The sequence below is a fragment of the Neoarius graeffei genome, chromosome 11, assembly GCF_027579695.1.
Source record: "Neoarius graeffei isolate fNeoGra1 chromosome 11, fNeoGra1.pri, whole genome shotgun sequence".
NCBI classification, from domain to species: Eukaryota; Metazoa; Chordata; class Actinopteri; order Siluriformes; family Ariidae; genus Neoarius; species Neoarius graeffei.
Window position 1 is genome coordinate 55003422 of NC_083579.1, and position 26517 is coordinate 55029938.

General features: G+C 40.7%; 1 protein-coding gene across 1 annotated transcript; it reads left to right on the forward strand.

Moving 5' to 3' along the window:
• Positions 1–3447: 3447 nt before the first annotated feature.
• naa30 (N-alpha-acetyltransferase 30, NatC catalytic subunit) lies at positions 3448–16394 on the forward strand. The gene is made up of 4 exons (XM_060934246.1): positions 3448–4497; positions 10770–10893; positions 13098–13153; positions 13367–16394. Exons 1-4 carry the CDS (start codon positions 3673–3675, stop codon positions 13502–13504), a joined length of 1143 nt encoding a protein of 380 aa, XP_060790229.1. The 5' UTR covers positions 3448–3672; the 3' UTR covers positions 13505–16394.
• The last annotated feature ends 10123 nt before the right edge of the window (positions 16395–26517 follow it).

The following is a 26517-nucleotide window of genomic DNA, read 5'->3' on the forward strand; positions in this document are numbered from 1 at the left end:
AAAGCAGACATGTCTGTAGTGGAAATCACTGTATGGGCTCAGGGATACTTCAGAAAACCATCGTCTGTGAAAACAGTTCATTACTGCATCCAAAAATGCAAGTTAAAACCAGATATAAACAATATCCAGAAACACCAGCACCTTCTCTGGGCCCGAGCTCTTTTACGATGGACTGAGGTGAAGTGGAAAACTGTCCTGTGGTCTGATGAATCAAAAGTAGAAAATCTTTATAGAAATCATGGACACCACGTCCTCCAGGCTAAAGAGGAGAGGGACCACCCGGCTTATCATCAGTGCACAGTTCAAAAGCCAGCATCTGTGATGGTATGAGGGGTCATTAGTGCACATGACATGGGTAGCTTGTACATCTGGGAAGGCATCATTAATGCTGAATGATACATACATGTTTCAGAGCAATGTGCTGCCATCCAGACAAAATCTTGTTCAGGGAAGGCCTTCCTTCTTTCAGCAAAACAATGCCAAACTGCTTTCTGCACATATTAAAACTGCATGGCTCTTTCGTAAAAGAGCCCGGGTGCTAAACTGGCCTGCCTGCAGTCCAGACCTGTCTTCTATTTAAAACATTTGGCACATTATGAAGCACAAAATACAACAAAGGAGACCCCAAACTGTTGAGCAACTGAAATTGTATATCAGGCAAGAATGGGACAACATTTCTCTTTCAAAACTACAGCAACTGATCTCCTCAGTTCCCAAATGTTTACAGAGTGTTTTAAAAGTAGAGGTGATGCAACACAGTGGTAAACATGCCCCTGTCCCAACTTTTTTTGAAACATGTTGTTGACATCAAATTCAAAATGAGCATATATTTTTCAAAAAACAATAAAATTTCCCAGTTTCAACATTTGATATGTTGTCTTTGTACTATTTTTTAATTAAATATAAGGTTTCCATGATTTTCAAATTATCGCATTCTGTTTTTCTTTACAGTTTACACAGTGTCCCAACCTTTTTGGAAATGGGGTTGTACTCCTAAATTACCTAAATAATACTGATAAACAGTTGCGATGTCAATATTAACTTGTTTGTTGTTGTTAAGCTTAGACCTCTTACTCAGAACTATAAGGCTCTAAGTATAACATTCACAATTGCACATTTGTCATTAATTATCACAAGTAATTCTGAAGATATACAGAGTGTTGCAATACTGCACTGAAATGTCAGATGCATCTGTAATAGAAAAAGCAAACTGTACAATAGGTTATATTTGTCACCTGGGCTTAGTGTTGATGTTTACTACAATCTTTGGACACTCTACACCTAAAACCTATATTTCTGTTGCTTTAAAGACATTTTCATAAAGATTTAAATTTGTGAACTCAATGCTGATGATCATTTATAGGGGAGAACAGGGAGACTTGGGACAAGTTTTCAGCTCTTGTATATTGTGTGAAATTCTTTACAGGTCACATTCATATTGCATTAGAGTATTTACTATACCCTCTTGCCATAACATTAGTTTCTCAGCTTGTCACATGTACTGGCCTTCAGGCTTTACTTTCTCTGTCATTATTTTTTGTGGGGAGACTTGGGACATAGTGGGGAGACATGGAGTAAAAATAAAACACCTAGGCTTACGTGTTTAATTTTTATTTATTATCAAAACATGTAACATATGAACTGTATGAACACACAGTGCTGGTACAGCGATAAAGAAATGACAGTTTACCCAAAACCTCATCTCATCTCATTATCTCTAGCCGCTTTATCCTGTTCTATAGGGTCGCAGGCAAGCTGGAGCCTATCCCAGCTGACTACGGGTGAGAGGTGGGGTACACCCTGGACAAGTCGCCAGGTCATCGCAGGGTTGACACAGAGAGACAAACAACCATTCACACTCACATTCACACCTACGGTCAATTTAGAGTCACCAGTTAACCTAACCTGCACGTCTTTGGACTGTGGGGAAACTGGAGCACCCGGAGGAAACCCACATGGACACGGGGAGAACATGCAAACTCCGCACAGAAAGGCCCTCGCCGGCCACGGGGCTCGAACCTGGACCTTCTTGCTGTGAGGCGACAGCACTAACCACTACACCACCGTGCCGCCAAAATAGAAGTTTTGATTGACAAAAATATTTAACTGCACAGATCTTACTGCAGTGTCCAGCTTTTTGGCTCCAAAGGAAGTCAGTTACTCTAAGGGGCAACATCTAACTTCTGATGTAATCTAAAACCTTCCATCCATCCATCCATCCATCCATCCATTATCTGTAGCCGCTTATCCTGTACAGGGTCGCAGGCAAGCTGGAGCCTATCCCAGCTGACTATAGGTGAGAGGCGGGGTACACCCTGGACAAGTCGCCAGGTCATCGCAGGGTTGACACAGAGAGACAAACAACTGTGACTCACATTCACACCTACGGTCAATTTAGAGCCACCAATTAACCTAACCTGCATGTCTTTGGATGAAACCGGAGCACCCGGAGGAAACCCACGCAGACACGGGGAGAACATGCAAACTCCACACAGAAAGGCCCTCTTCGGCTGCTGGGCTCGAACCCAGAACCTTCTTGCTGTGAGGCGACAGCGCTAACCACTACACCACCTTATCTAAAACCTGATTGGTTGAAATTAATTTATGGGAATGCAAACTGTCCCAAGTCTCCCTGCTCTCCTCTATATAGGAAGTAGTTTTACTTAAAAAAAATACCCAAATAAGTGGTTTTCACTGAGGAGAAGCAGACAACAAGTAGTTGGCCTTCTTGGGAATTTCGGCAGAAAAGCATTCTGTGAAAAGCTTCATCAGGAATAATGCAAAGAATGTCTCTGAGGCTTTTTTTTTGTCACTGTATAATTCCTTATGTGTGATTTCAGTGTTAATGCTTTCATTGTTATTTTAAAATAGAAGGAGAGAGAGAGAGAGAGAGAGTTATCTTCTTGGAACAGGTAGACTCGTGAGAATTTGTGAAAACTTTAATAATGAAAGATAAACACTGGTCAAAAAGTGAAGATTGTGGATATGATGGTTAAATCTTTAGCTAGTTAATATCTTTAAATGACAGAATTTTTTAAAAATCTATCTCTTATGCTGTTTATACTGATATTTCAAGATTTTTAACATCTTTTACTTGATTTATACCAGTTCACACCTAAGGCACAGTCCTAACTTTATTCTTTTTAAATTGTTGTGAAACACTTTCAGTACTAAAGAAAGCTTCTTCTGGGCAGAAGATCTGGTAAATGTTTTAGCATATTGCTCCATCTAGTGGCTGTTTTTGGAAAGTCAATAAAGAAGATAAAAATCGTTTCGTCTAACACGAACTGTTTTTGCGCTTTGTTTTAGTTTTAATCAGGGAATAAATACAACATCACTTCAAATTCAGTGATAGTTTTGGGGGGGAATTGTCATTTTTGTTGTGAATTCTTCCTTGTACGCCTGTGATGAAATACTTCATTTCCCAGGATCCTGTATGTGTCGCAAATTGCCAAACCTGCTTTGCGATAGCTGATAGGCCAGCTAGTGTGAAGTGACTTGAGTAATGGCTAGAGGGTACACGAGATAGCAAGCGAGTTTACAGTTATTTGCTTATTTTTAATATTTTACCGATACTGGAATTCCAGCGGGTATTTGTCTTACTCGGCGTTTAGTTCGAGGGCTCGCTTTGGGCTCGCTTCTTTTGTTTACATTCAAACTACATGCAGTGGAATGGCTGAAGTGCCGCCTGGGCCTAACACACTGCCTGCGTCCTCGGCCGAAATTATATCGCTGCCCGTGGATGGCTGCTCGTTCCTGGGGAACAATGAGAAATTGGACTGCGGCCGAGGAGACGTTATAGCTCCGGGGACGGGAGCGCAACAGGGCACCGAGCCCAAAGGGATAGTTAAACCGAGCCAGAACAGCGTCCATCACATTAACTCGCCTGCTCAGCTGCATTCTTCACCGGCCCAGCTCAACGGCATCGCCAGCCATCCGGAGCACGACGAGCACCGCGGCCACAAAATCGCTCAAAAGCACGTCCAGCACCGAGCTCACAGAGCGGCCGACTGTCAGCACACTGCCTCTGAATATGTGGACATCGTTGACGAGCGGGGAGACAACAGGAAATTAGCGTGTAACAACCGTGACAGCTCGCTCCCCAGTAACGGAGTCGACTCCCCCGATCCCGCGGCCATAACCGAGCCCGGCTCTTCAGATCAGCTGGAAGGAGAGAGTACGTGTCTGAAAGCCGAGCTCGGCAGGACTGTGTGTCACTCCGAGTGTAACGACAATGTGCAGAAATCAGCGGGGGACAGAGAGCGAGGCCTGGGGCCGCAGGGAGCTGGAGCTGGGGAGGCACCTCTAGCGGATCAGATAGCAAAGCTGTCAGTGAGCTCACAGGCAGCAGATCACAGCCCCATCACTTATGTGAGATACGAGTCCGAGCTGCAGATGCCGGATATAATAAGGCTCATAACTAAAGACTTGTCCGAGCCTTACTCCATATACACCTATAGGTACTTCATTCACAACTGGCCCCAGCTCTGCTTTCTGGTATGTATGGAGTTATACTGCCTACTAGGGGTGGGCGATATGGAGGGAAAATAAATAAACGGATCACGATATTTCTAAAATAAAATTGTTTTTACACTATTTTATATCTAGAGCAAAGGGGGTATTAGGCCTCACTACATTAAAAATGCATGTAATTTATCATCAGCATGTTAGGTGTTATTAGATTTTCTCAGGAGCCAGTCGGAATGTCTGATAACTGAACCCAATAGAATGAAATAGAAATTGAAAGTTGGACTCCTCTGCTGAGGTTTACTGCCCCACACCTGTAGGGAATGGGCTCTACTGTAAAAACGTTGACTTGTTGGAAAACTGTTGCACTTTTATCATTGGATTTGATGCTGAATAATTTTGTAATTGCGTTCGTTTGTTCTACTACACTGTTAATAAAGCGACTTTTTTTTTATACTATTTTTTTTTAACAAAAAAGTGTGCAGCCTAATGCCCCCACTTTCCCCTAACATTAATTAGGCTTGCTAACAAATAGCTAGCCAAAATGATAAAAGGGGTCAGGTTTTCAAAAATAAAGTAGAGCGGCGGCTATCGACACCTTAACAATCTTTTGGCCGTTGCAAAAGTAGAAAAGACTTTTCAGTACGTAAATTGTGCATGAATAGTTACTCAAACTTCCACTGGGGAAAAAAAGAGTTGATTCCCGATTACTTAGCGTATCAGATCACGTGACACTGTTCCAAAATTATCGACCCCTTTGGCCATAATTATCAACACTGTTCCAAAATTATCGACACCTTTGGCCACAGTTATCGACGCCGTTCCAAAATTATCGACACCTTTGGCCACAGTTATCGACGCCATTCCAAAATTATCGACACCTTTGGCCACAGTTATTGACGCCGTTCCAAAATTATCGACACCTTTGGCCACAGTTATCGACGCCGTTCCAAAATTATCGACACCTTTGGCCACAGTTATCGACGCTGTTCCAAAATTATCGACACCTTTGGCCACAGTTATCGACGCCGTTCCAAAATTATCGACAACTTTGGCCACAGTTATCGACGCCGTTCCAAAATTATCGACACCTTTGGCCACAGTTATCGACGCCGTTCCAAAATTATCGACACCTTTGGCCACAGTTATCGACACCGTTCCAAAATTATCGACAACTTTGGCCACAGTTATCGACGCCGTTCCAAAATTATCGACACCTTTGGCCACAGTTATCGACGCCGTTCCAAAATTATCGACACCTTTGGCCACAGTTATCGACGCCGTTCCAAAATTATCGACACCTTTGGCCACAGTTATCGACGCCGTTCCAAAATTATCGACACCTTTGGCCACAGTTATCGACGTCGTTCCAAAATTATCGACACCTTTGGCCACAGTTATCGACGTCGTTCCAAAATTATCGACACCTTTGGCCACAGTTATCGACGCCGTTCCAAAATTATCGACACCTTTGGCCACAGTTATCGACGCCGTTCCAAAATTATCGACACCTTTGGCCACAGTTATCGACGCCGTTCCAAAATTATCGACACCTTTGGACACAGTTATCAACGCCATTCCACAATTATTGACGTCCAGGTGATTGATTATAAAAAAAATTTTTAAAATCGATATGTGGTATTAAGTGAACAAAACATAGTTTTTATTTAAAATTGTTTTACTTAGACTTGTATTTAGTAAAAAATATATTTTTATATAAATATATCGATGTCGGTGCTGACATAAATGTGGAAGTAATTCTAATGTTTGTAAGCAAATGAACTGGTAATGTTTAACCTGCGTCAGAAAATCTTTTTGTTCCACTTTCTACCCACTTTCTAAGTATTTTTGTAGATCACATTTTGTTAATCGTTCGTTGTTGTTTGTATTAATTTCTAGTTTTGTAGTTTGCCAATAAATGTCAACAGGCAACTGACACTGTAACCACATGAAAATCCAGGTCACAGGGCAACTTTATTTATTTTTTTTTAAATTGAGATTTTAAATTTACATCTAAAAATATAAAATGTCTACTGATATTGTAATATGTAGTAGATATTTACAACAAACTGCAAAGAAAAATTCTAAATGGAATAGAAAAATCTGAATATTTCAAGCATGTAATTTTTTTATATGCTAGGAATTTAATTCTGGTCTAATTCTGTTTCTTTCAATAGGATTCCAAATACTCTATAAGCATTTCCATTCTGTTATGGATCAGAAAAAAATGATTATAAATCACAGCAGTTTTATTTTTTTTTTAAAGCACTTGATCTACGTACTTCAACAATGTTACACCAAGATCGATCCATAACAGTTGTAAATGTCACTTAATTCTGCAGGGTGTCGATAATGGTGGACACCAGTGAAAGTGATCACTATTATCGACACCTCACATGACTTCTCAAACGTGCGTTTAGATACAAAATGGTGACTGTCAAATGAAAGAGTAAGAAATAAAGTAGGTTTTGACAAGAATATCATGAAATATTGGTGAATTTGATAAGTAAAAGCCTGTCCATGATCTTTCCACCATGCTTACCTGTGATGATAACGTCCAGGTTTTCCTTTAGCTGATCGTGCTTAAAAAAAATCCATCTCAGGTAACGAGCTGTCATCAGATGACAAAGTCAAAGGGCGAGGGGGGTCTTCCGGTTGATTAATTAACCAGTAATAACTGTTGAAACTGAAACTCACCTTTCTAAAATTATTTTTTATTGGTAAATCTGAAAAGGTTTCAATAATTATGGACTGTCGATAATTGTAGCCGCCGCTCTATTTTTATGTCTGGAAAAGTGTAGAATTTAAACATTAATACACATTTCCAAACCTGGGGATGTATTTTCAGGAAGGAAAAGATCTGATGTGTCAGTAATATAAACTGAACGCATTTAGGTTTTAATCCATTCTTTTACTACATTTTCTTAATGAACAAAAATCCTTAACGCTGATCACATTGAATGTTTTTCCTTTGCTGATACAGAAAACTAAGAAATGACCGTTTGTGTACTTGTGAAAATCTCTTAAATAGAGCTCGGTTTTCCTCAAATAAGAACAGACAAGGTGCCTAAATAAATGCAAAAAGTTGTAAAATATATTTTAATGTAAGATGAGCGACTGGGTCCTGTGTAATATTGATATGAGTATAAGGCAGCCCCACTGTCCACAATCACTGCTTCCTGACAGCATGGTAGCTAAATGCAGGTGACCGAATGGCTTCTCCTAATGTTTATGAAACTCTTGATACTTTTTGGCATTAATTTCTCTATTTTTTTTTTTTTTTTTACTGGAGCAATCCAGTACCAATAGAAACCATATATCTTATTCAAATAAAGACAAGAAGAGAAAAGGCATCGCTACATATTGGCATATTGGGTTAGCCATAGTGGAATAACAGCTAATTGTTGGAGAACTTGTTCACGTTGGTAGAACCATATGAACAAAGATGTTCAGGGTGATATCTTAGCATTATAGCTCAGTGAATGACTTACTTTGAAAATATTACTTGGCAACCAAATACTAAAATGTGATCTCATTTTAATAGACTTTGCTAATGATCCCCACCACCAATAAAAAAAATAAAATAAATAAAGCGCCAAACCAAAACACCTTGTGTGGGCCTTGAGCCATGCCGTTACCTTCACATGCTCAGCTTCCTGCTTGATTTTGTAATTATTGTAATTTTCTTGGACAAATAATTAAATGCAACTAGATGAACATCACAGATGGTTTAACAAATGAAACATTTGTGGGCTTTTTTTTCTTTGCTTATTTATTGCCTTGCATTCTGTTAAACGCTATTGTAGTCCCACTGTTAAGCAACAACAAAAAAAAACATGGAATTGTTCACTTTGTGATAGAAGCATGAAATTTGGTGCACTAGCTCAAGTTGATGTATACAGCATAATAAATCTAGATATGCGGGCGTTTCAAATTCGGCTTCTAAACCCTGGAATATGCATGTGCAAAATCGGCCCAACATGAAAACAAGGCTAAACGAATTTTTTGTTTCAAGGTATTTTTTCATTATTTTGATATCGCATGATCATATCAATCCATATTAACAGCTAAAACTTTGAACTGCAAAAATGGTCTTCTGGCAGCCTTTTTATTTACTTTATACTGTGTCATGTGACTAATCACGTGATATTTTTGAGAACAAGAAATTCCCTATTTGTGAGGCAGATATTCAATCAGTGTGCCATTTATTGTAAGCAATCTTATAAAAATACCTTGAAAACAAAAGAAAATTCGTTTAGCCTTGTTTTCATGTTGGGCCAATTTTCCACATGTGTATTCCAGGGTTTAGAAACCGAATTTGAAACGCCCGCATATCTAGAATTATTATATATATCAGCTTGAGCTAGTGCACCAAATTTCATGCTTCTATCACAAAGTGAACAATTTCTCACCTTAACAGCCGACTATTGACACTAATTTAGTTTAAAACTGTTTTTAAGACGTATGAAATGAAAAGACACCTCTGTAAAAACAACTGGATGCTCATATACAGTTGTGGTCAGAAGTTTACACCCAGTGACATGAATGTCATCTTGGATATGAATGTCATGGCAATATTTGGGCTTTCAGTAATTTCTTTGAACTGTTCTTTTTCTGTTGCAGAATGATTGTACAGCATACATCTTTAATTAAAAAACACTAGAATTTGGTGCACAAGTTTTAATTTTCTTTGGGTTTTCTGAAATCAACATAGGGTCAGAAATTTACATACACTCACTTAGATTATTAATTCAGAGGTGCTGAAACTTTCAAAATGTCTTTTATCTTGCCAAGGCCTCTTAACTTCCTGTAAGTAATCATGATTGACTACAGCTGGTAGCTTCTCTGTGCCTTCATAAAAGGGATTTGTTTACAGCACTCACTGGATTGATTGGGAAAGTCCAAGGAGCTCAGTGCAGATCTGAGAAAGAGAATTGCAGATATACACAGCTCCAGAATGTCTCTTGGAGCCATTTCTAAACCACTGCAAATTCCAAGATCAGTTCAAACAATTGTATCCAAGTTATTGTGAGGTGCAGTCACTTTGCCAAGCCACTTTGCTTCAATAAAACCCAAACTGTTACCCTTGGCTGAAAGGAAATTAGTTTGGATGGTCAGGAACAACCTGGGAACCACCATGGCACAGCCCTGCCGTGAACTGGAAGCTGATGGATCACTGTCTACAATTCAGATCACCATGGACTAAGAGGCTGCTATCCAAGAAATAACCCACTGCTCCAAAATTGACACCTTCAAACTTTAGTTAAGTTTGAAGCTGACCACACAGACAAAGAAAAAGCTTTCTGGAGGATAGCTGTATGGTCAGATGAGACAAGGATTGAGGTGTTTGGCCACAATGACCACCATGTACAGAGGGACACTGTACCAGCTGGTGGTGGTGGTAGGATCATCATGCTCTGGGGCTGTTTTGCTGCCAGTGGAACTGGTTCATTCCATAAAGTGGATGGAATAATGAAGAACGAGGACAACCTCAGAATTCTTCAGCATAACCTCAAACCACTGGAAACTTGAACATGATTGGGAGTCACAACAGAACAATGAACCCAAACACGCTTCAGAGCTGGGTGTGGAGGATAAAGCAGGCTAACATTAAGCTTAAAACAAGTCCTGACTTCAACCCTATTGAAAATACATGGACTGTGCTTATAAGTTGAGTCCATGCCAAGGAAAAAAAAAACTAATTTAATTGAACTCTACCAATTCTACCATGAAGAGTCGTGAAATATCCAACCAGAATTCTGCCAGAAGCTTGTTCATGGTAAACAAAAATGTTTAAGGTGAATCTTGCGAAGAGACATTTTATCCAAATATTAGGTGTGCTGTATGTATATTTTTGACCCTGTATGTATAATTTTGACCCTGTGTTGATTTCAGAAAACCCAAAGAAAATTAAAACTTGTGCACCAAATTCTAGTGTGGTTTTTTTATTTATTTATTTATTTATTTATTTTTTAATTAAAGAAGTATGCTGTACATTCTGCCACAGAAAAAGAACAGTTGAAAGAAATCACTGAAAGCTCAAATATTGCCATGACATTCATATCCAAGATGACATTCATGTCACTGTATGTGAACTTCTGACCACAACTGTATAGCGTCTTTTCAATCAGGTTATGTTAAAATGATGCACTAATATAATGTTAGTCATCTTATTATGATGTATTAATTAGATTTATTTTTTATTTAGAATTGCTTTCTTGGCTTTTTATTTCCCCTTAAAGGTCCGCACTTCTCGCAGGAAATCATTTATATAATGATTCTAACGCTGTCTTGTATTACAGGCAATGGTGGAGAAAAACTGTGTTGGTGCCATTGTATGTAAGTTGGACATGCATAAGAAGATGTTCAGACGGGGATACATTGCCATGCTTGCTGTGGACTCCAAATTTCGAAGGAAAGGCATCGGTATGTGTGTTTCGTGCATGGTCAAATTTAGTCTTAAGTCTTTTTTTGAGCCTTTCAAACGTTACAAGTTATTTGAATGACTTTACCTGCCCAGTTTGCTTTTTGTAGCATTCAGTTGTGAAGTTCTACTGGCTTACATGCAGTTCTGTTGTGGTGCATCGGTAAATTAATGGAAAATGAAGTAAAACGTATTAAAATATCACTGGGGGACAGGGCTTTCCCCAGGGGGAAAAAAAAAATCAGAGCGATGCTACTGATGTGAAGCCCAGCCCGTAAGGGTTGGCTGCTGGGGGGGTCCGGGACCATGTTCCCCCAGAAAATTTTGAAATTAGAAACTTCAAATGGTGCATTCTGGTGGCATCTAGGGCTGATTTAGGCACAATTCGAAATTATTAAATTTGCTGTTTTTACCTTTCAATTATGCAAGGAGCAAAATATAAAGGGCAAAATTAGATCTCATCTCATTATCTCTAGCCGCTTTATCCTGTTCTACAGGGTCGCAGGCAAGCTGGAGCCTATCCCAGCTGACTACGGACGAAAGGCGGGGTACACCCTGGACAAGTCGCCAGGTCATCACAGGGCTGACACATAGGCCAAGTTTACATTAGACCATATCTGTCTCGTTTTCTTCGTGGATGCACTGTCCGTTTACATTAAAACGCCGGGAAACGGGAATCCGCCAGGGTCCACGTATTCAATCCAGATCGTGTCTGGTCCGGTGCTGTGTAAACATTGAGAATACACGGATACGCTGTGCTGAGCTCTAGCTGGCGTCGTCATTGGACAACGTCACTGTGACATCCACCTTCCTGATTCGCTGGCGTTGGTCATGTGACGCGACTGCTGAAAAACGGCGCGGACTTCCGCCTTGTATCACCTTTCATTAAAGAGTATAAAAGTATGAAAATACTGCAAATACTGATGCAAATACTGCCCATTGTGTAGTTATGATTGTCTTTAGGCTTGCCATCCTTCCACTTGCAAGTGGTAAGTGACGCGCATGCCCGATATGCGCTGGGATCACACACACAGCGGCTCAGTCCCGAATCACTGCTCGTGCGCTTCACTCGCGCGCTCTGTGAGCTGCGCAGGGCCGGAGTGCGCACCCTCCAGAGGGCACTTGCTGTTCAGGGCGGAGTGATTTGGAGCGCAGGATGCCTGCGGAGCCGAGCGTATCCGTGTATTGGCGTTGCTGTGTGCACACGAATCGTGTATTGGCGTTGCTGTGTGCACGCTAATAGTTTTAAAAACGTTAATCTGATGATCCGCTGATACGGTCTAATGTAAACACCACCATAGACACAGACAACCATTCACACTCACATTCACACCTACGGTCAATTTAGAGTCACCAGTTAACCTAACCTACATGTCTTTGGACTGTGGGGGAAACCGGAGCACCCGGAGGAAACCCACGCGGACACGGGGAGAACATGCAAACTCCGCACAGAAAGGCCCTCGCCGGCCACGGGCCTCAAACCCGGACCTTCTTGCTGTGAGGCGACAGCGCTAACCACTACACCACTGTGCTGCCCCGCAAAATTAGATTTGGAATGAAAACACTGGAAACAGTCAATTCAGAGAAATATTTAATTTTATTGCACAACAAAAAAAATGCAGAATATTGAACAATATAGCACGCCTCTTCATTTTCCAATTCCAGGATGCCAGGAACAGAATCGAGGGCAACTCATGCAACAGCGCCATCTAGTGACCAGCGCCTAGAATGTGGTTTTATGTATGGTTGTGAATGGCAGTCAGTGCACGCAGCGAAACCCTTTATTTTCACTTCTGGGTTGAGTACCAGGATAGTCTAGACCTATATGTTATAATACCTTCCTATTTCTATAGTTATTACTCATGTTCAGAGGGGAATAGGAGATATCCAGGTGCTGAAAATACTCTGCATTGTTCAATTTATGGTACTGATGTTTTTTTTTTTGGTGTGCAAGTGACAGCGCTGCGCTAACGTCGCACAGCGCGGCAGAGCGCCGCGTATCTGTGCTTTGGGGAAAACCCTGGGGGATTATAATCCGTCAGTCAATTTGGAGGCTCATTACAATGGAGGTTTATTAGTCAGCGTTACATTCTTAAAAATATAATTTCATTTTTCACTAGTTTGCTATGACGTACAGTAAATAGTGATTTGATGAAGTCAGAGTTGAATGGTCATTAATGTATATCTTTCTGTTGTATCATTTCAGGTACAAACCTTGTTAAAAAGGCCATCTATGCCATGGTGGAAGGGGACTGTGATGAGGTAAGAGAGAGTCTGGCTCTGAACTGATAGCTGTACACATCATGGTAATGATCTTTGATATCAGGTGTACATACTAGTGCACAAATCCCTGTAGGTGATTTCCACTGCTGTTGCTCCTTTTGCACCTTCCTATTACCATGTTCAGTTCTGATGAAACAAGCATGATTGCTCGTGAACAGAACGTTCCACATGTTTCCTTTCTGTGTTGCGCAGGTGGTGCTGGAGACGGAAATCACCAACAAATCAGCCCTGAAACTTTATGAGAACCTGGGCTTTGTCAGGGACAAGCGGCTGTTCAGATACTATTTAAATGGAGTGGACGCTCTCCGGCTCAAGCTGTGGCTACGCTGAGGTCTCCTGTCACATCCTGGACTGTCCCTCAGTTCCTCTGTCCTCCTGTCCTTGTGTCCAAGTGAGTACGGAGAATTGGCCTCCAGCAAGCCACAAAGGGGAGGCAGCCGCATGAAAAACGAGCAAAATGTAATAAAGAGTTTTACGTACCTTTCTCTGTACGAGAGAAGTTATTGCAGCAAAAAAAAAAAGAAAAAAAAAAGGGAGGGGGGGTGCTAATATTTAAAACAGTCACTGACTCCGAAGAGGAAAAGTTTTGGATTTCACTGTTGTCCAAAAGCCTGATTGCAGGTCGTTGTGTGAATGCAGGACATTAGCATCACCTCTAGGAGTCGTGTCGAACTGGATCAGGCTAAAAGAAAAAAAAATTTAAAAAGGCATCACCCTCTATTCTTTTATTTTTTATGAGTAATTGTAACTGAGGGATGGAAAATAAACTTCTACAGTCAAAAGAAATTGCAAATGCAAAAACAACGAAAAAGAAGCTACACTAACAAGTCTGATTTTTCTTTTTGTTTCCCTTTATTTTGTTTTCTTCAGAAGAGGGTTCATGGGGATGTTCTGATTGTGTTCGAGGCCAAAGCATTGGCTTCTGTTTGTGTGTGGGGGGCCTATTCTTTTATATGTGTGTTTTATTCCCTCTGTTTGAACAGACCAAGCTCTTTTCATTGTAGGAATACAGCTGCTTAAGCCAGATATGCACTTCTTGTTAAAGGAAGACACCACATTGCACTCTGAGATATTGTTCATACATACAAAGCCACTGACATCCTCAAACCAGTAAGCTTAAATTGGTTATTACCAGAAATCACTGTCTGCACCTAAAGTCTGCCAGAATAATTCTATTCTCCTGTTATCTTAAGAGTGAGTGGGGAGGGCACAAACAACTCCAGTCTGGCACAGTTTGTTGATTTTCAGCTACTAAAACTAATAATTGGTTGAGTCCGAAGTTCTTCAGAAGGGAAACCACCAAACTGTGCACATCACCTGGTTCAGAATGTGCTGCATTGTTTTATGCATTTGTTTATTAGCTTGTTTTTTTTTTTTTTGAGCTGGTTAATTGAAACTCATTCATTTTGTCATGTTATGCACCATTCAGCACCATAAACATGCAAGAAAGAACTGATCCATCCATCTTTATTAAATGGCAGGGTGTTTTAACATAAATTAAAATGAATCGCTGACAATGAATGACTTCAGACTCATTTACAAATACACCAATGCACTTTTTCAAAACGTACCCATCGTAAACCGAGATCTGTCCAAAGTGTTCTGCAGTTACCACATTTAAATATGTTATGATAATGCATAACGTACTGACTGCCAAAGGTGCGACTTATCAGTGCTAGTCAGTAGTTAATTCATAATGAATGCCTTGTACTCAAATTATGCCATATGTTTGGGGGGGGGAGGGTTGTGGAAATAACAACCTCCTCGTTCACCTGTGCTGTCCAGCACTGCTTTAGTTTAGCAGCAGGGGGCAGCATATAAATATAAGCAGCTCATCACTCTGTATTAACAACCACTTGTGCTGAGGAAGATATGCAACAATTTACCTTGTTAAGAAGTTGTTTCACAGAGTGTGTGCTGTATAGCGTGTTAAGTTTTACATGGTGTTAGAATGCGAGTCCAGTTTAAATGTCGAGTGTAGACCCCACATTGCATTGTTTTTTATTTTTGTGTGTTCTCCCCCTTATAAATACTGATCTGCTTCTCTTGCGATCCTGGCTGATATGCTTGCTGTTGTTTTTTCTTGAAAATCATACACATTTTTGGTGGGGAAAAATGTTTTTTTTTTTTTTTTTTTCCTTCTTTGTTTCTTTGTACAGAGGTGCAGCAGTATTGCTCAGATGGACATTTTGGAAAATATTTTTCTTTTTGCTGAAGAACTGAATTGTACATTTGTATTTTGTCAACCCAAATTGCATAAAGAAATGTAATGCTTGTATTAAATTTTAATTCCTTACTAGGCATATTGGACACCGAGTATACATCCAGATGCTGTATACTCTCAAAACAAACAGGCTCAGGTGTCCAGTTCTCATTTTAGTCTCTTCTTCCTTAACAAGAGCTCTCTTAAATGACCCCATTCTTATTAAAAATCATAACACACTTCAGAGGGAGTTTGTTTATGTAAAGGGTTTGGCTCCTTCAGGACGTGAATAGCTGTTGAGAGATGGAAATGTGAGCTGTTATTGTGCAAATGCCCCCTCTCATCATTCACCGCTGTTGACAGATATGCCTACAATTAAATAACTCCAACTCTTTTGGCCTAATTTGTGCTAGGTACAAATCTAAAAATCCGAATAGACGCTAATGTCTATTTGGTAGCTGGGCAGTTCTATATATATGTTAGTCCATGTTCTCTTAATAGGTTAATCAATGCTGTATGAGATGAGAAGCATACACGGTTCTAAAACAGTTTAGAATAGTTGCACTTTCAATTGCATCGTTACTTCTTAATTTCATTTACCAGTGTCTGAGATCTTTACTCTAGGTTCATTGACAAACTCAACAGCTTCTTAAGTAACAGCTGGCAGGTCCTAGCTGCATATGACACCATTCTGACTAGTAAAAGTAGACATGATCCTGTTGTGTGGTCTGGTCATGTTTTGGTCAAAGAATGATCAGTGGGTCTGCTCTCCACCACAAACATTTTAGTTGTATATGTGATCTGGTTCCTAGTCGCTTCTGAGGTGGGGTGGGGAAAAGGAGACGTGCACCTCATGGAGTTGGAAAGTACGGTATGATCCACATATTTTGTCATCCCATTCATCTTCCATTCACTCTCGCCTCTTACAACATTTCTTGCAAATTTTCTCTGATTTCAAGTGGACAACAGACTTTGTTTAAAAAGTATAAATAAATTATTTGATTTTTTTATTGCAAATGTGTAGTGATTTCATTGCTGTCTGCTTTGCTTGAGTATTACCTTGTTTTTTATTTATACCCAAGTACCTGCATTGTCTTCATATCCTTTGTGAATATTAGCTGACTGATAAGAAAATGATCATGTATTGCATTATTGATATTACGTTACAATACTCTGCCTTTCTTATGAGAAGCTGTATTAGACTGAAAAACTAGGTTTACGATCAAATTCACCACGTATTTCAGTCAGCACTCTGTAATTACGCGACCTGCAGCCTCTCACACTGGATTTATTTGTGGTTGCTAATTAGCAACTCATTTAAATTGGTGTTAAATTCATATTTCTATTGGATAAAGACCACAGTACAACCAAAATGAATGTGTATTTTATCATGATAATTATGTCAGCTGGGAGCCATTCAGCAGCATCTCACACATTGTTTTCAGGAGAGCTGGGAACAGGAAAGCCACCATGAAGCTGCGCTTTGCCTGCCCAGCATATCAACTACCATTTTAGGGTTATTTTTGGATTAAAGCCTTTTACAAAAGATCATTTTTAATAAGTGGTTCATGATATTCAGTCATTGCTTCCGATCATGTTATATGGAACAATCGGTGTTTAATAATTTTTAATCATTTGCCCTGAAATTAAGGAGCTAAACATTAAACGTTAGTCACTTTCTCACAACACAAGTGAGCTTTAGCACGTCATTTGGCTAGCTTAATGCATTAGTGTTAGCAAATAATGTGTTTCATTAAACAGTGGTGTTCAGTGATCAAGGCTGCAGATAAAACATTAAAAGATTAAGTGTAGATTACTGTAGAATAAAAATTGAACATTTATTTCATCAGACAAATTTTTTTTTTTTTTTGCCATTATAGCCAGATACATTACCATCAGGGTGTGTGGACCACGGACCCTGTTTACATCAAATCATCAGCTTAAATGCAAAGGGGTTACTCCAGGATTTTCATCTGTTTCTTTAAATCCACATCAGTATCTAACCTGCGTGTGTTTGTCCCCAGTTGTTCCATTCTGGTGAAGAGAATTAACCTGGCTAGTAGTATTCCTACCTAGTTCCCTCTCTTCCTTTTCATGATGTTTCCTGGGCACGTCTAGCCACTGTTCGTGTCCCCGCCAGCACGTTCACAGAGTTTAAATATTTTTGCTCACGTTTTTCAAAAGTCCTCAAGCCAAGGTAAATTCCGCTTTGTTATTTTCTCCGGCGATTTTGTTACACTTTCATTCAAGTCCCCGGAGAAACCGTCTGAATTACCCTTCTGTCCAACTTCTGATTGTGGCCATCTTGTCATTTCTTCCATTCCAGAGTCTGGATCTGTCAGTGGAGGACTTGGCTGCAGGAGCTCCCTGAGATCCAGATTCTGTCCCTTTGTCTCATCCCAGAAGATGTCTCTCTGAGTTGGCCGAGACACCAATCGGATTCTTTCTGTCTGCATGTTACCAGCTCCTCCAACTGGGAAAAATCAGAAAAGTGAATCTGGATCAGCAAAAATGTGTCTAAGCACTATTCTAAATCAAAACCTATCTAGTTTAATCACTCACCACTGGAAGTATAAATTCTTCGCTGCTCCCTATGGTGCCTCTGATGGGATTGACGCTTCTTGGTTGCTTGACCAATCAGGAACGTCTGTGCTTGGAGGAACCCTCCCTGGTTTCTCTGTGCAAGATATACGCCCACTTAAGAAATCCATTTATTAGAGGGTGGCAACATTTTGAGTGACTATAATAGTTTAACTGTAATTCAGTACTCTCTCAATGCTGGCACAGTTTACCTGTTGTAGGTTGCATAAAATACACTGTTGAGTAAACGAAGGGTGAAAACTTATTACATTTGTCCTCTTATCTTATGTTAGGCCCTGTTGAGGACAAGTTATAACAGATATCCTTCAGTGTTAATAGTTCTGGGCTTTCCTAAGGGGAAGGAGGACCTGTCTTGTACCAGCAAAGTGGATCCCTTGGAGGAAGCACAGTGGCTTCAGCCCAGGCTAATTTCCACTTCAGCAGCACGGTAATCAGACCCACAGGGAGCACCAGGGCAAGGCTCAGTGCTCACCAGCTGTCTGCTTTGTGCTTCTTCTATAACTTTTTTTTCCTGTGGGTTTCTAAACACCTCTTATAGATCTCACCTGTGTTCTTGTGTCACTCCATTTTTCATATTGACTTACAGGAACTTGTTTGAACAAATGACATACTATATCTCTTCAGTCACATTTAAAATCCAGCAGTAACTGATGCAGTCTAACCCAAATTGTGAGATGCAACAAAAAACCAACAAAATTTGGATGGATAAATGGGATCTAGTTTGTTCATTCATTTTCAGTAACCACATTATCCTGGTTAGGATCATAGATGATCTCAGGAACCCTTGGTGAAATGCTGTGTGCACCTTGGACAGGACTTTCACATCTAGGGGCAAATTAGAGTGGCCAGTACACCTACACGGTGCAGGAGGCAGTGTTGCTGCCTCACAACTCTAGGGTCCATGGTCTGATCCTGAGCTTGAGTTGCTGTCGTAGTAGAGTTTTGCATGTTCTCCCTGTGGTTCCTTCAGGTTCTCTGGTTTCCTCCAACCTCCCAAAGAACATGCTGGTAGATACTCATGCTGGTATCCTGTCCAAGGTGTATACCCACCTCACACTTAGTGTTCCTGGGACAGGATCCAGGTTTGCTACAATCCTGACACAGCTAAAGTGGTTACTCAAGATAAATATATGAATGAATGAATCCACCTACTACTATGCATTTTGAAGGTTGGAGGGAACTCATCTGGACATGGAGAACATGCAGAACTTCAAACAAACATTAACTGGGGTTGAAGACCAAAACCTGGACCCTGGACCTTGGAGGCAGAAACACCACTGTGCCTGGCATTTATTTAATATCGAAAACTCGCCCATAATGCTCAAGTGCAACTTTAACCAATGCACAGAAGTAAACGTAACATGTATTGCCTTAACCATGATTAAATGGGGGGCGGCACGGTGGTGTAGTGGTTAGCGCTGTCGCCTCACAGCGAGAAGGTCTGGGTTCGAGCCCCGTGGCCGGCAAGGGCCTTTCTGTGCGGAGTTTGCATGTTCTCCCCGTGTCCGCGTGGGTTTCCTCCGGGTGCTCCGGTTTCCCCCACAGTCCAAAGACATGCAGGTTAGGTTAACTGGTGACTCTAAATTGACCGTAGGTGTGAATGTGAGTGTGAATGGTTGTCTGTGTCTATGTGTCAGCCCTGTGATGACCTGGCGACTTGTCCAGGGTGTACCCTGCCTTTCGCCCGTAGTCAGCTGGGATAGGCTCCAGCTTGCCTGCGACCCTGTAGAACAGGATAAAGCGGCTAGAGGTAATGAGATGAGATGAGATGATTAAATGGTTACTACATGCATACATGTACCACAGTTGCTCTGTACCTTTTGGCTGCTGCCTGCGCCACAGCGCCCTCCCTGATGTGGAGTGGAATATTGGGTGACGACCCTGTTACTCCATCCCTTTGCATAATAGAGACATATTCAATTACAGCCACAACTCTCTTCTTCATTAACTGTCATATCAACCTTCACTCCTTTATGAATGGAGAAATACAAGGAAAGGCAGATTACTGGGCATGTGTACCATAGAAACATGTTCGGCAGAAGCCTTAGACACTGTTGGCAGCTCCATTGGACATGGTTGCCATGCCTGTGAGCAGAGGGAAAGAATTATGGTCAACACCATTACAATTTATTGAATGGCCACATTAGCTTTATTGTGTATTCACAGCTAGTATGAGCATGGTAAGATTTTAGACCTTTGCTCTTTGTGGTGGATGAGACTTGATGATGCTGTGGATTGGTTTAGGATATAGGTTCTGTGAGTCTGTAAAAGACATAACATCCTACTGTAAACCTTAGTCATGTCTGTAGGTTAGAAAACTGTCTCGAAAAAAATGGAAAAAGGTGGGCAGCGTGAGTTATTGATCTGGGCTAAAAAAAAAAAGTGGCTGCTGTTCACAAGATATGAGAAAAGAAATGAATTTGGATTAAAAATGAACTGACCTGGGGGTGAAGGAACAATCTGAGGTACATGCTGCTTGAGTGGTGGCAGATGGTGGATCTGCTGGTGTCCCAGAATTCCCTGGTGGTGTTGCGCAGCAGTGATCGTCCTTGGTGAGGCTGCTTGACAGAAAGGCTGTTCATCTTTTGGGGTGACTTTGCAAATCTTTGCTCTGGAGTTGCTAGTCCCCATTTTAAAGTCACTGGCATTGGAATTGAGTTATGCTCGGGAAAAAAACCCAACAACATTTGATACTACGTTATAAAATCGCAGCAAGTTTGATTGAAGTGAAATGATCCTTCCAGACGTAGCCAGCATGAAAGTCAGCATTTCACAACCCAATTCAGGGCTCTCTGACCTTTGTCTTCTCTTGGCTCTTTCCAAAATTATAATTCACAGGACTCACCCAATCATGGCTGAATGATCTGAGCTTCGACAGTATTTATCCTCTCCTCTTTAACTTTTGTGAAACTATTGCAAAGTTGTGTAGAGACTGTCAGGTGTATGAGTCTCTTGCTGCTTTATATTTCTCTGGCTTTTTTTTTTTCCTTTCATAATGTGGTACGTTACCATAGTGACTTTCCTCATGGATTACTCTGTAATAGAGTGGAAATGCTTGGATGTTGACAAGGGGACGTCTCTCCTGCTGCCTGGCCAGGCGTGCCACAGCTGGGGGAGCTTCGCTTGATGATTGACAGGATCTGCTTCAATTCTCTTATAAAACCACTCTTTCTGGTTTGTGTTTTAGATTTCCTTTGTCTAACTGATTCGAGTTTATATGAAAATCAAATCAGGCTCTACATGTTATTTAGCCATTTTCTAATTTATAATTGGTTTGGTGATCTTTGGGTGTTTTTCAAATAGTTTTTTTTTTTATGTAGCATACTTAGTCCTGTTAAAGTGGAGCTGAAAGGGAATGCTAGTTGTAATGCAAATGACCTCAGTGCTTTTGGTGTTCGCATTACAAGTAGACTTGAAAAGAGACTTGGGGCCCGTCCACACGAGTACGCAGCCTCACCCAATACGCTGTCGTTTTGAAAAAAATCTCTGTAAACACGGCGTCATTTCCAGAAATATCTGCGTCCACACGGATTCACTGGAAATGACCCAAAACACTGTAGTACATATGCCAGGCCTGTATGTGGCGCTGTGACGCCACCACACCAATACACTAAAACCGGAAGAGAAGCCATGGAGCATGCGTATAAAGGTCATGCGCTGTTTACAAACAAGCTCATAACACGAGAAGAGGACGATCATGGCCAGCGCAACTCTGTGAGTTGTTTCTGCAGTACGAGCACAAGCCTGTAATCCACCATTGTTGTTGTTATGATGCGTCTAGCGGCGGCGGCTGAGGTTAAAGGTTAGAGAGGCGGGGCTTATACGTCATCATTTCTGAAAAAATCCGCATTCGCCGTCCAGACGACTCCGGGCTATCTGGCGTTTTAGGATTTTCCCCACTCCTCTGGGACCCGTTTTCAAAAAATACCGGTTTCACACCTCGAAAAAGCCAGATCTGTCTGGATGCGAGGCCGAAACGATAAAGTATTTATGCGGATTCGACAAAAACATACTCGTGTGGACGGGCCCTTGGTTTTCTTTCAAGACATTCTAGCATGAATGAGCTCTCATACCACTTCTTGGCCTCCTTTGACTCCTGTAAATGCTTTACAATAGCGCAACCATTTTTATACGGGACATTCCACCGAATGGGTGCCATTTGCTTGTTGTACCAAATTAAACTTAATTTGTTATATCTTTTCAACATTGATTATAATAACACACACATGTAACTATTCAAAATGTGTATTGGTCAACCTCAGGCTACGTTATTTTTTTTTTTACAAGGTTTGGAAGTCAAAGATGGCTGCATACTCTTTATATGAGTAACAGGACTGAAAGTAACAGGACTGAGTTTTTAGCCTAGGATTAGCTAATACATGGAATTAAGCCACATGGCGTCATCGCTAATAGCATGACCACAATTGGCACATTCTAGTGATTTACCAAAAATCTGTATTTTTAAAATAAACAAATATCATCTAAGAAATAATTTAAGTAACAGGACAGTATGTTGACATTGACCTTATCAGTCAAAGTTAAAAATTATCAAATATACAGAAAAGTAAAAGAGAGAACTAACTTTTGGTCTTCCCATGGCCTTCAGAAGACACAACTGATGTAACTTCCTGTTGAGCATGTGATTTATGGAATGCTCCAAATTTGTCAGATGGGGTAATATGTTTGGGTAACAGGACTGAGTGAAAACCCAGGGACACAACTAAAATGTGTATTTTAACTAAGATATTGTGGATTTCTTATGAAAAAAATATATTTAAACCATGGATAGGATATGGAGTCACACAACAGTGCAAAGGAAATACGGTTTCTGAAGGATTTTAATCATAATATTTCATAGTTAAGTATAAAGTTAGAGTGTGGGGACAGGTAACACATGCTATTTTTCAGTGTTTTAGGTAGTTTTTATTAATCCTTACAATTATATATCTTAAATTTGAAATCAGATCAATGTGCAGGGCATTCTGTGTAATAAGGAAATGTATTTTAAAGTACATTTTTATGTGCATTTATACATATAATTTTCTAGGGACGGAAATGGCACTGATTCGGTGAAATGGCTCATACATAGTCCGGTTCAAAATGGATGCTTTACATGATGTAATGATTTGGCTGCGGATGAAAAATAGAGAGCAAAATATAATTGAAGTGAAATACTGTACGTGTCCGGGGGAAAAAGAAGCAGCATTTTTAAAAACATAAGAATTTTCAAAACCTATCTACTTCATGTCAATAGCTGTTAGAATGACACTATCCATGATTCAGGGTTACACAATGGTAAATGAGTTGTGGGCTGAACTGGCAGTTTGAGATCTCATCGAAGCTAAAGTGTCTTGAAAGACAGTCCATCCTTGAATTCACTTGTGCTGTGATTACCATGGGCACACTGGTCATTTGCAACTAGTTACCTTTTAGGTCCACTTTAAATCAAGTCGTCAACTTTATTGTCAAATATGCTATACATGCTGGACATACAGCACAGATGAAATTTCAGTCCTCTCTGACCCACGGTGCAAACAGGCAATGCAATAAATAAAAATAGAATAATTGAAAAAAAACCAAGATAAACAGTATAAACACTCTAGATAGGAACTAGACATAGACTAAACACTCAAACAATATAAACAGTATAAATAAACAGTATAAACACTAGATAAGAACAAGACATAGACTAAACACTCAGACAATATAAACAGTGTAAACACTAGATAAGAACTACACACAGACTAAACACTCAAACAGAATATAAACAGTATAAACACTCTAGATATGAACTAGACGTAGACTAAACACTCATATATATATATATATTAGTGCTGTCAAAAATGTCGCATTATTAACGCGTTAACTTGACTCAATTTTAACAGCGATAATTTTTTTTATCGCGAGATTAACGCTCTGTGACATGATGCCACGCCCTGCACAGCCAGAGTCCTCTGCCCTCCCCCGAAGAGCCACGGTGCTCGGCTTAGGTTTCGTTTTCCCATCAGCGGCTCCAGCCCCACTTTGCAGTGGCTGTGACAAGACGTGTTATGCTCTGCAATAAAAAAAAAAAAAACATTGGTACAACCAGGGCGGCACGGTGGTGTAGTGGTTAGCGCTGTCGCCTCACAGCAAGAAGGTCCTGGGTTCGAGCCCCGGGGCCGGCGAGGGCCTTTCTGTGTGGAGTTTGCATGTTCTCCCCGTGTCCGCGTGGGTTTCCTCCGGGTGCTCCGGTTTCCCCCACAGTCCAAAGACATGCAGGTTAGGTTAACTGGTGACTCTAAATTGACCGTAGGTGTGAATGTGAGTGTGAATGGTTGTCTGTGTCTATGTGTCAGCCCTGTGATGACCTGGCGACTTGTCCAGGGTGTACCCCGCCTTTCGCCCGTAGTCAGCTGGGATAGGCTCCAGCTTGCCTGCGACCCTGTAGAAGGATAAAGCAGCTAGAGATAATGAGATGAGATGAGATGGTACAACCAGTGTTCGAACTATGCCGATATTTTCGGGGGGTCCCTTTATTCCCTTGGGGGGGTGCTTGCGCTTGTCTCAGAGCGCGGCTCTCCATCGCGCGCTCACTTCGGATATGCAAATGCTTCCCGTTACACACGATTGCTATGTCAATAAACATCATTTTGACAATATTTTAGAGACCCCCCAACATTTCCCAAGTCATGTTTTCAAAGGATCTCATGTCTGTTTCAGGGGATCTCGGATCCCCCGAGTACCCCCGTAGTTCGAACGGTGAGCAAGCCCATTCACTTTTTTATGCTGATAAGAGAATTACACTGGTTTTTCATGTGACAAAAATGTGCAATTAAATTGCGATTAATCGCGAGTTAACTATGACAGTCGCGACATTAATCGCGATTAAATATTTTAATCGCTTGACAGCACTAATATATATATATATATATATATATATATATATATATATATATATATACACACAAATTGGTTCAAATAACCAAACAGTCAAGAGCACTTGAGGTATAGCAGATAAACATGAAACATGAAATAAGCAGTATAAACAAACTAGCAGCTGTTAAGATGAGGTAGTGCGGAATAGTGCAAATGAGCAAGGTAAAGTGAGATATGCGGTCCCTGAGTTCAGTGTGTTAATGAACGATGAGATGTGTGTGTGTGTGTGTTAACATGTCTGAGTATCCATCCATCCATTTTGGCATATCACTACAGTGACGTGGCGGCTCTGACGGCTTCAGCCATCTAGTGTCTAGGGAACATTACAGTAGTAGATTCCCGTTGCCTTCTACTGGATTATTATATTTTCTCCTCTCAACCATTCACACCTATGGACAATTTAGAGCTACCAATTAACCTAACCTGTACATCTTTGGACTGTGGGGAAAACCAGAGCACCTGGAGCAAACCCACGCAGACATGGGGAGAACATGCAAACTCCACACAGAAAGGCCCTCGTCAGCTGCTAGGCTCAAACCCAGAACCTCCTTGCTGTGAGGCAACAGTGCTAACCACTACACCACCATGCCGCTGTCTGAGTATAGTATATTTAAAAACAATTATAGTGGGGTCGAAAAGTCTAAGCACTAGTGAAAATGCCTCTCTTTTGCTAATTTAGTACAAATTATATTATTGACAACAACCTGAGTGAAAAGTAGAATCGTTGAAATATTTAAATGAATTTCAGAGTTTCCTAGGACTCACCCCATTTCCAGAAAAGTTGGGATATTTTCCAAAATGCAATAAAACAAAAATCTGTGATTTGTTAATTTAAGTGAGCCTTTATTTAACTGACAAAAATACAAAGAAAAGATTTTCAATAGTTTTACTGACCAAATTAATTGTATTTTATAAATATAAATGAAGATGGAATTTGATGCCTGCAATACACCAAAAAAAAAAAGTTGGGACAGAGGCATTATTACCAATATATTACATCACCTTTCATTTTACTAACAGTATTAATCGTATGGGATCTGAGGATACTAATTGTTGCAGTTTTGCAATTGGAATTTTTGTCCATTCTTGCTTGATATAAGACTTCACCTGCTCAACAGTCCATGGCCGTCGTTGTCTGATTCTCCTCTTCACGATGCACCATACATTCTCAATAGGAGACAGATCCGGACTGGCAGCAGGCCAGTCAAGCACACACACTCGTGTCTACGAAGCCATGTTGTTGTAGCCCATGCAGAATGAGGCCTGGCATTGTCCTGCTAAAATAAGCATGGACTTCCCAGGAAGAGACGTCACCTTGATGAATATGTTTCTCTAAAATCTCAATATATGCTTCCGTATCAATGGTGCCTTCACACACATGCCGTGGGCACTGATCACAGATGCTGGCTTTTGCACCTTTCTCTGATAACAAACTGGATGGTCATGTTCACCTTTGGCACAGAGAACTCGACGTCTGATTTTCCTGAAAACAAGGTGAAATGTTGACTCATCTGACCACAGCCCACATTTCCACTGTCTTTCAGTCCATCTGAGATGAGTTCGGGACCAAAGAAATCGGCGGTGTTTCTGCATAGAATTGACAAATGGCTTCTTCCTTGAG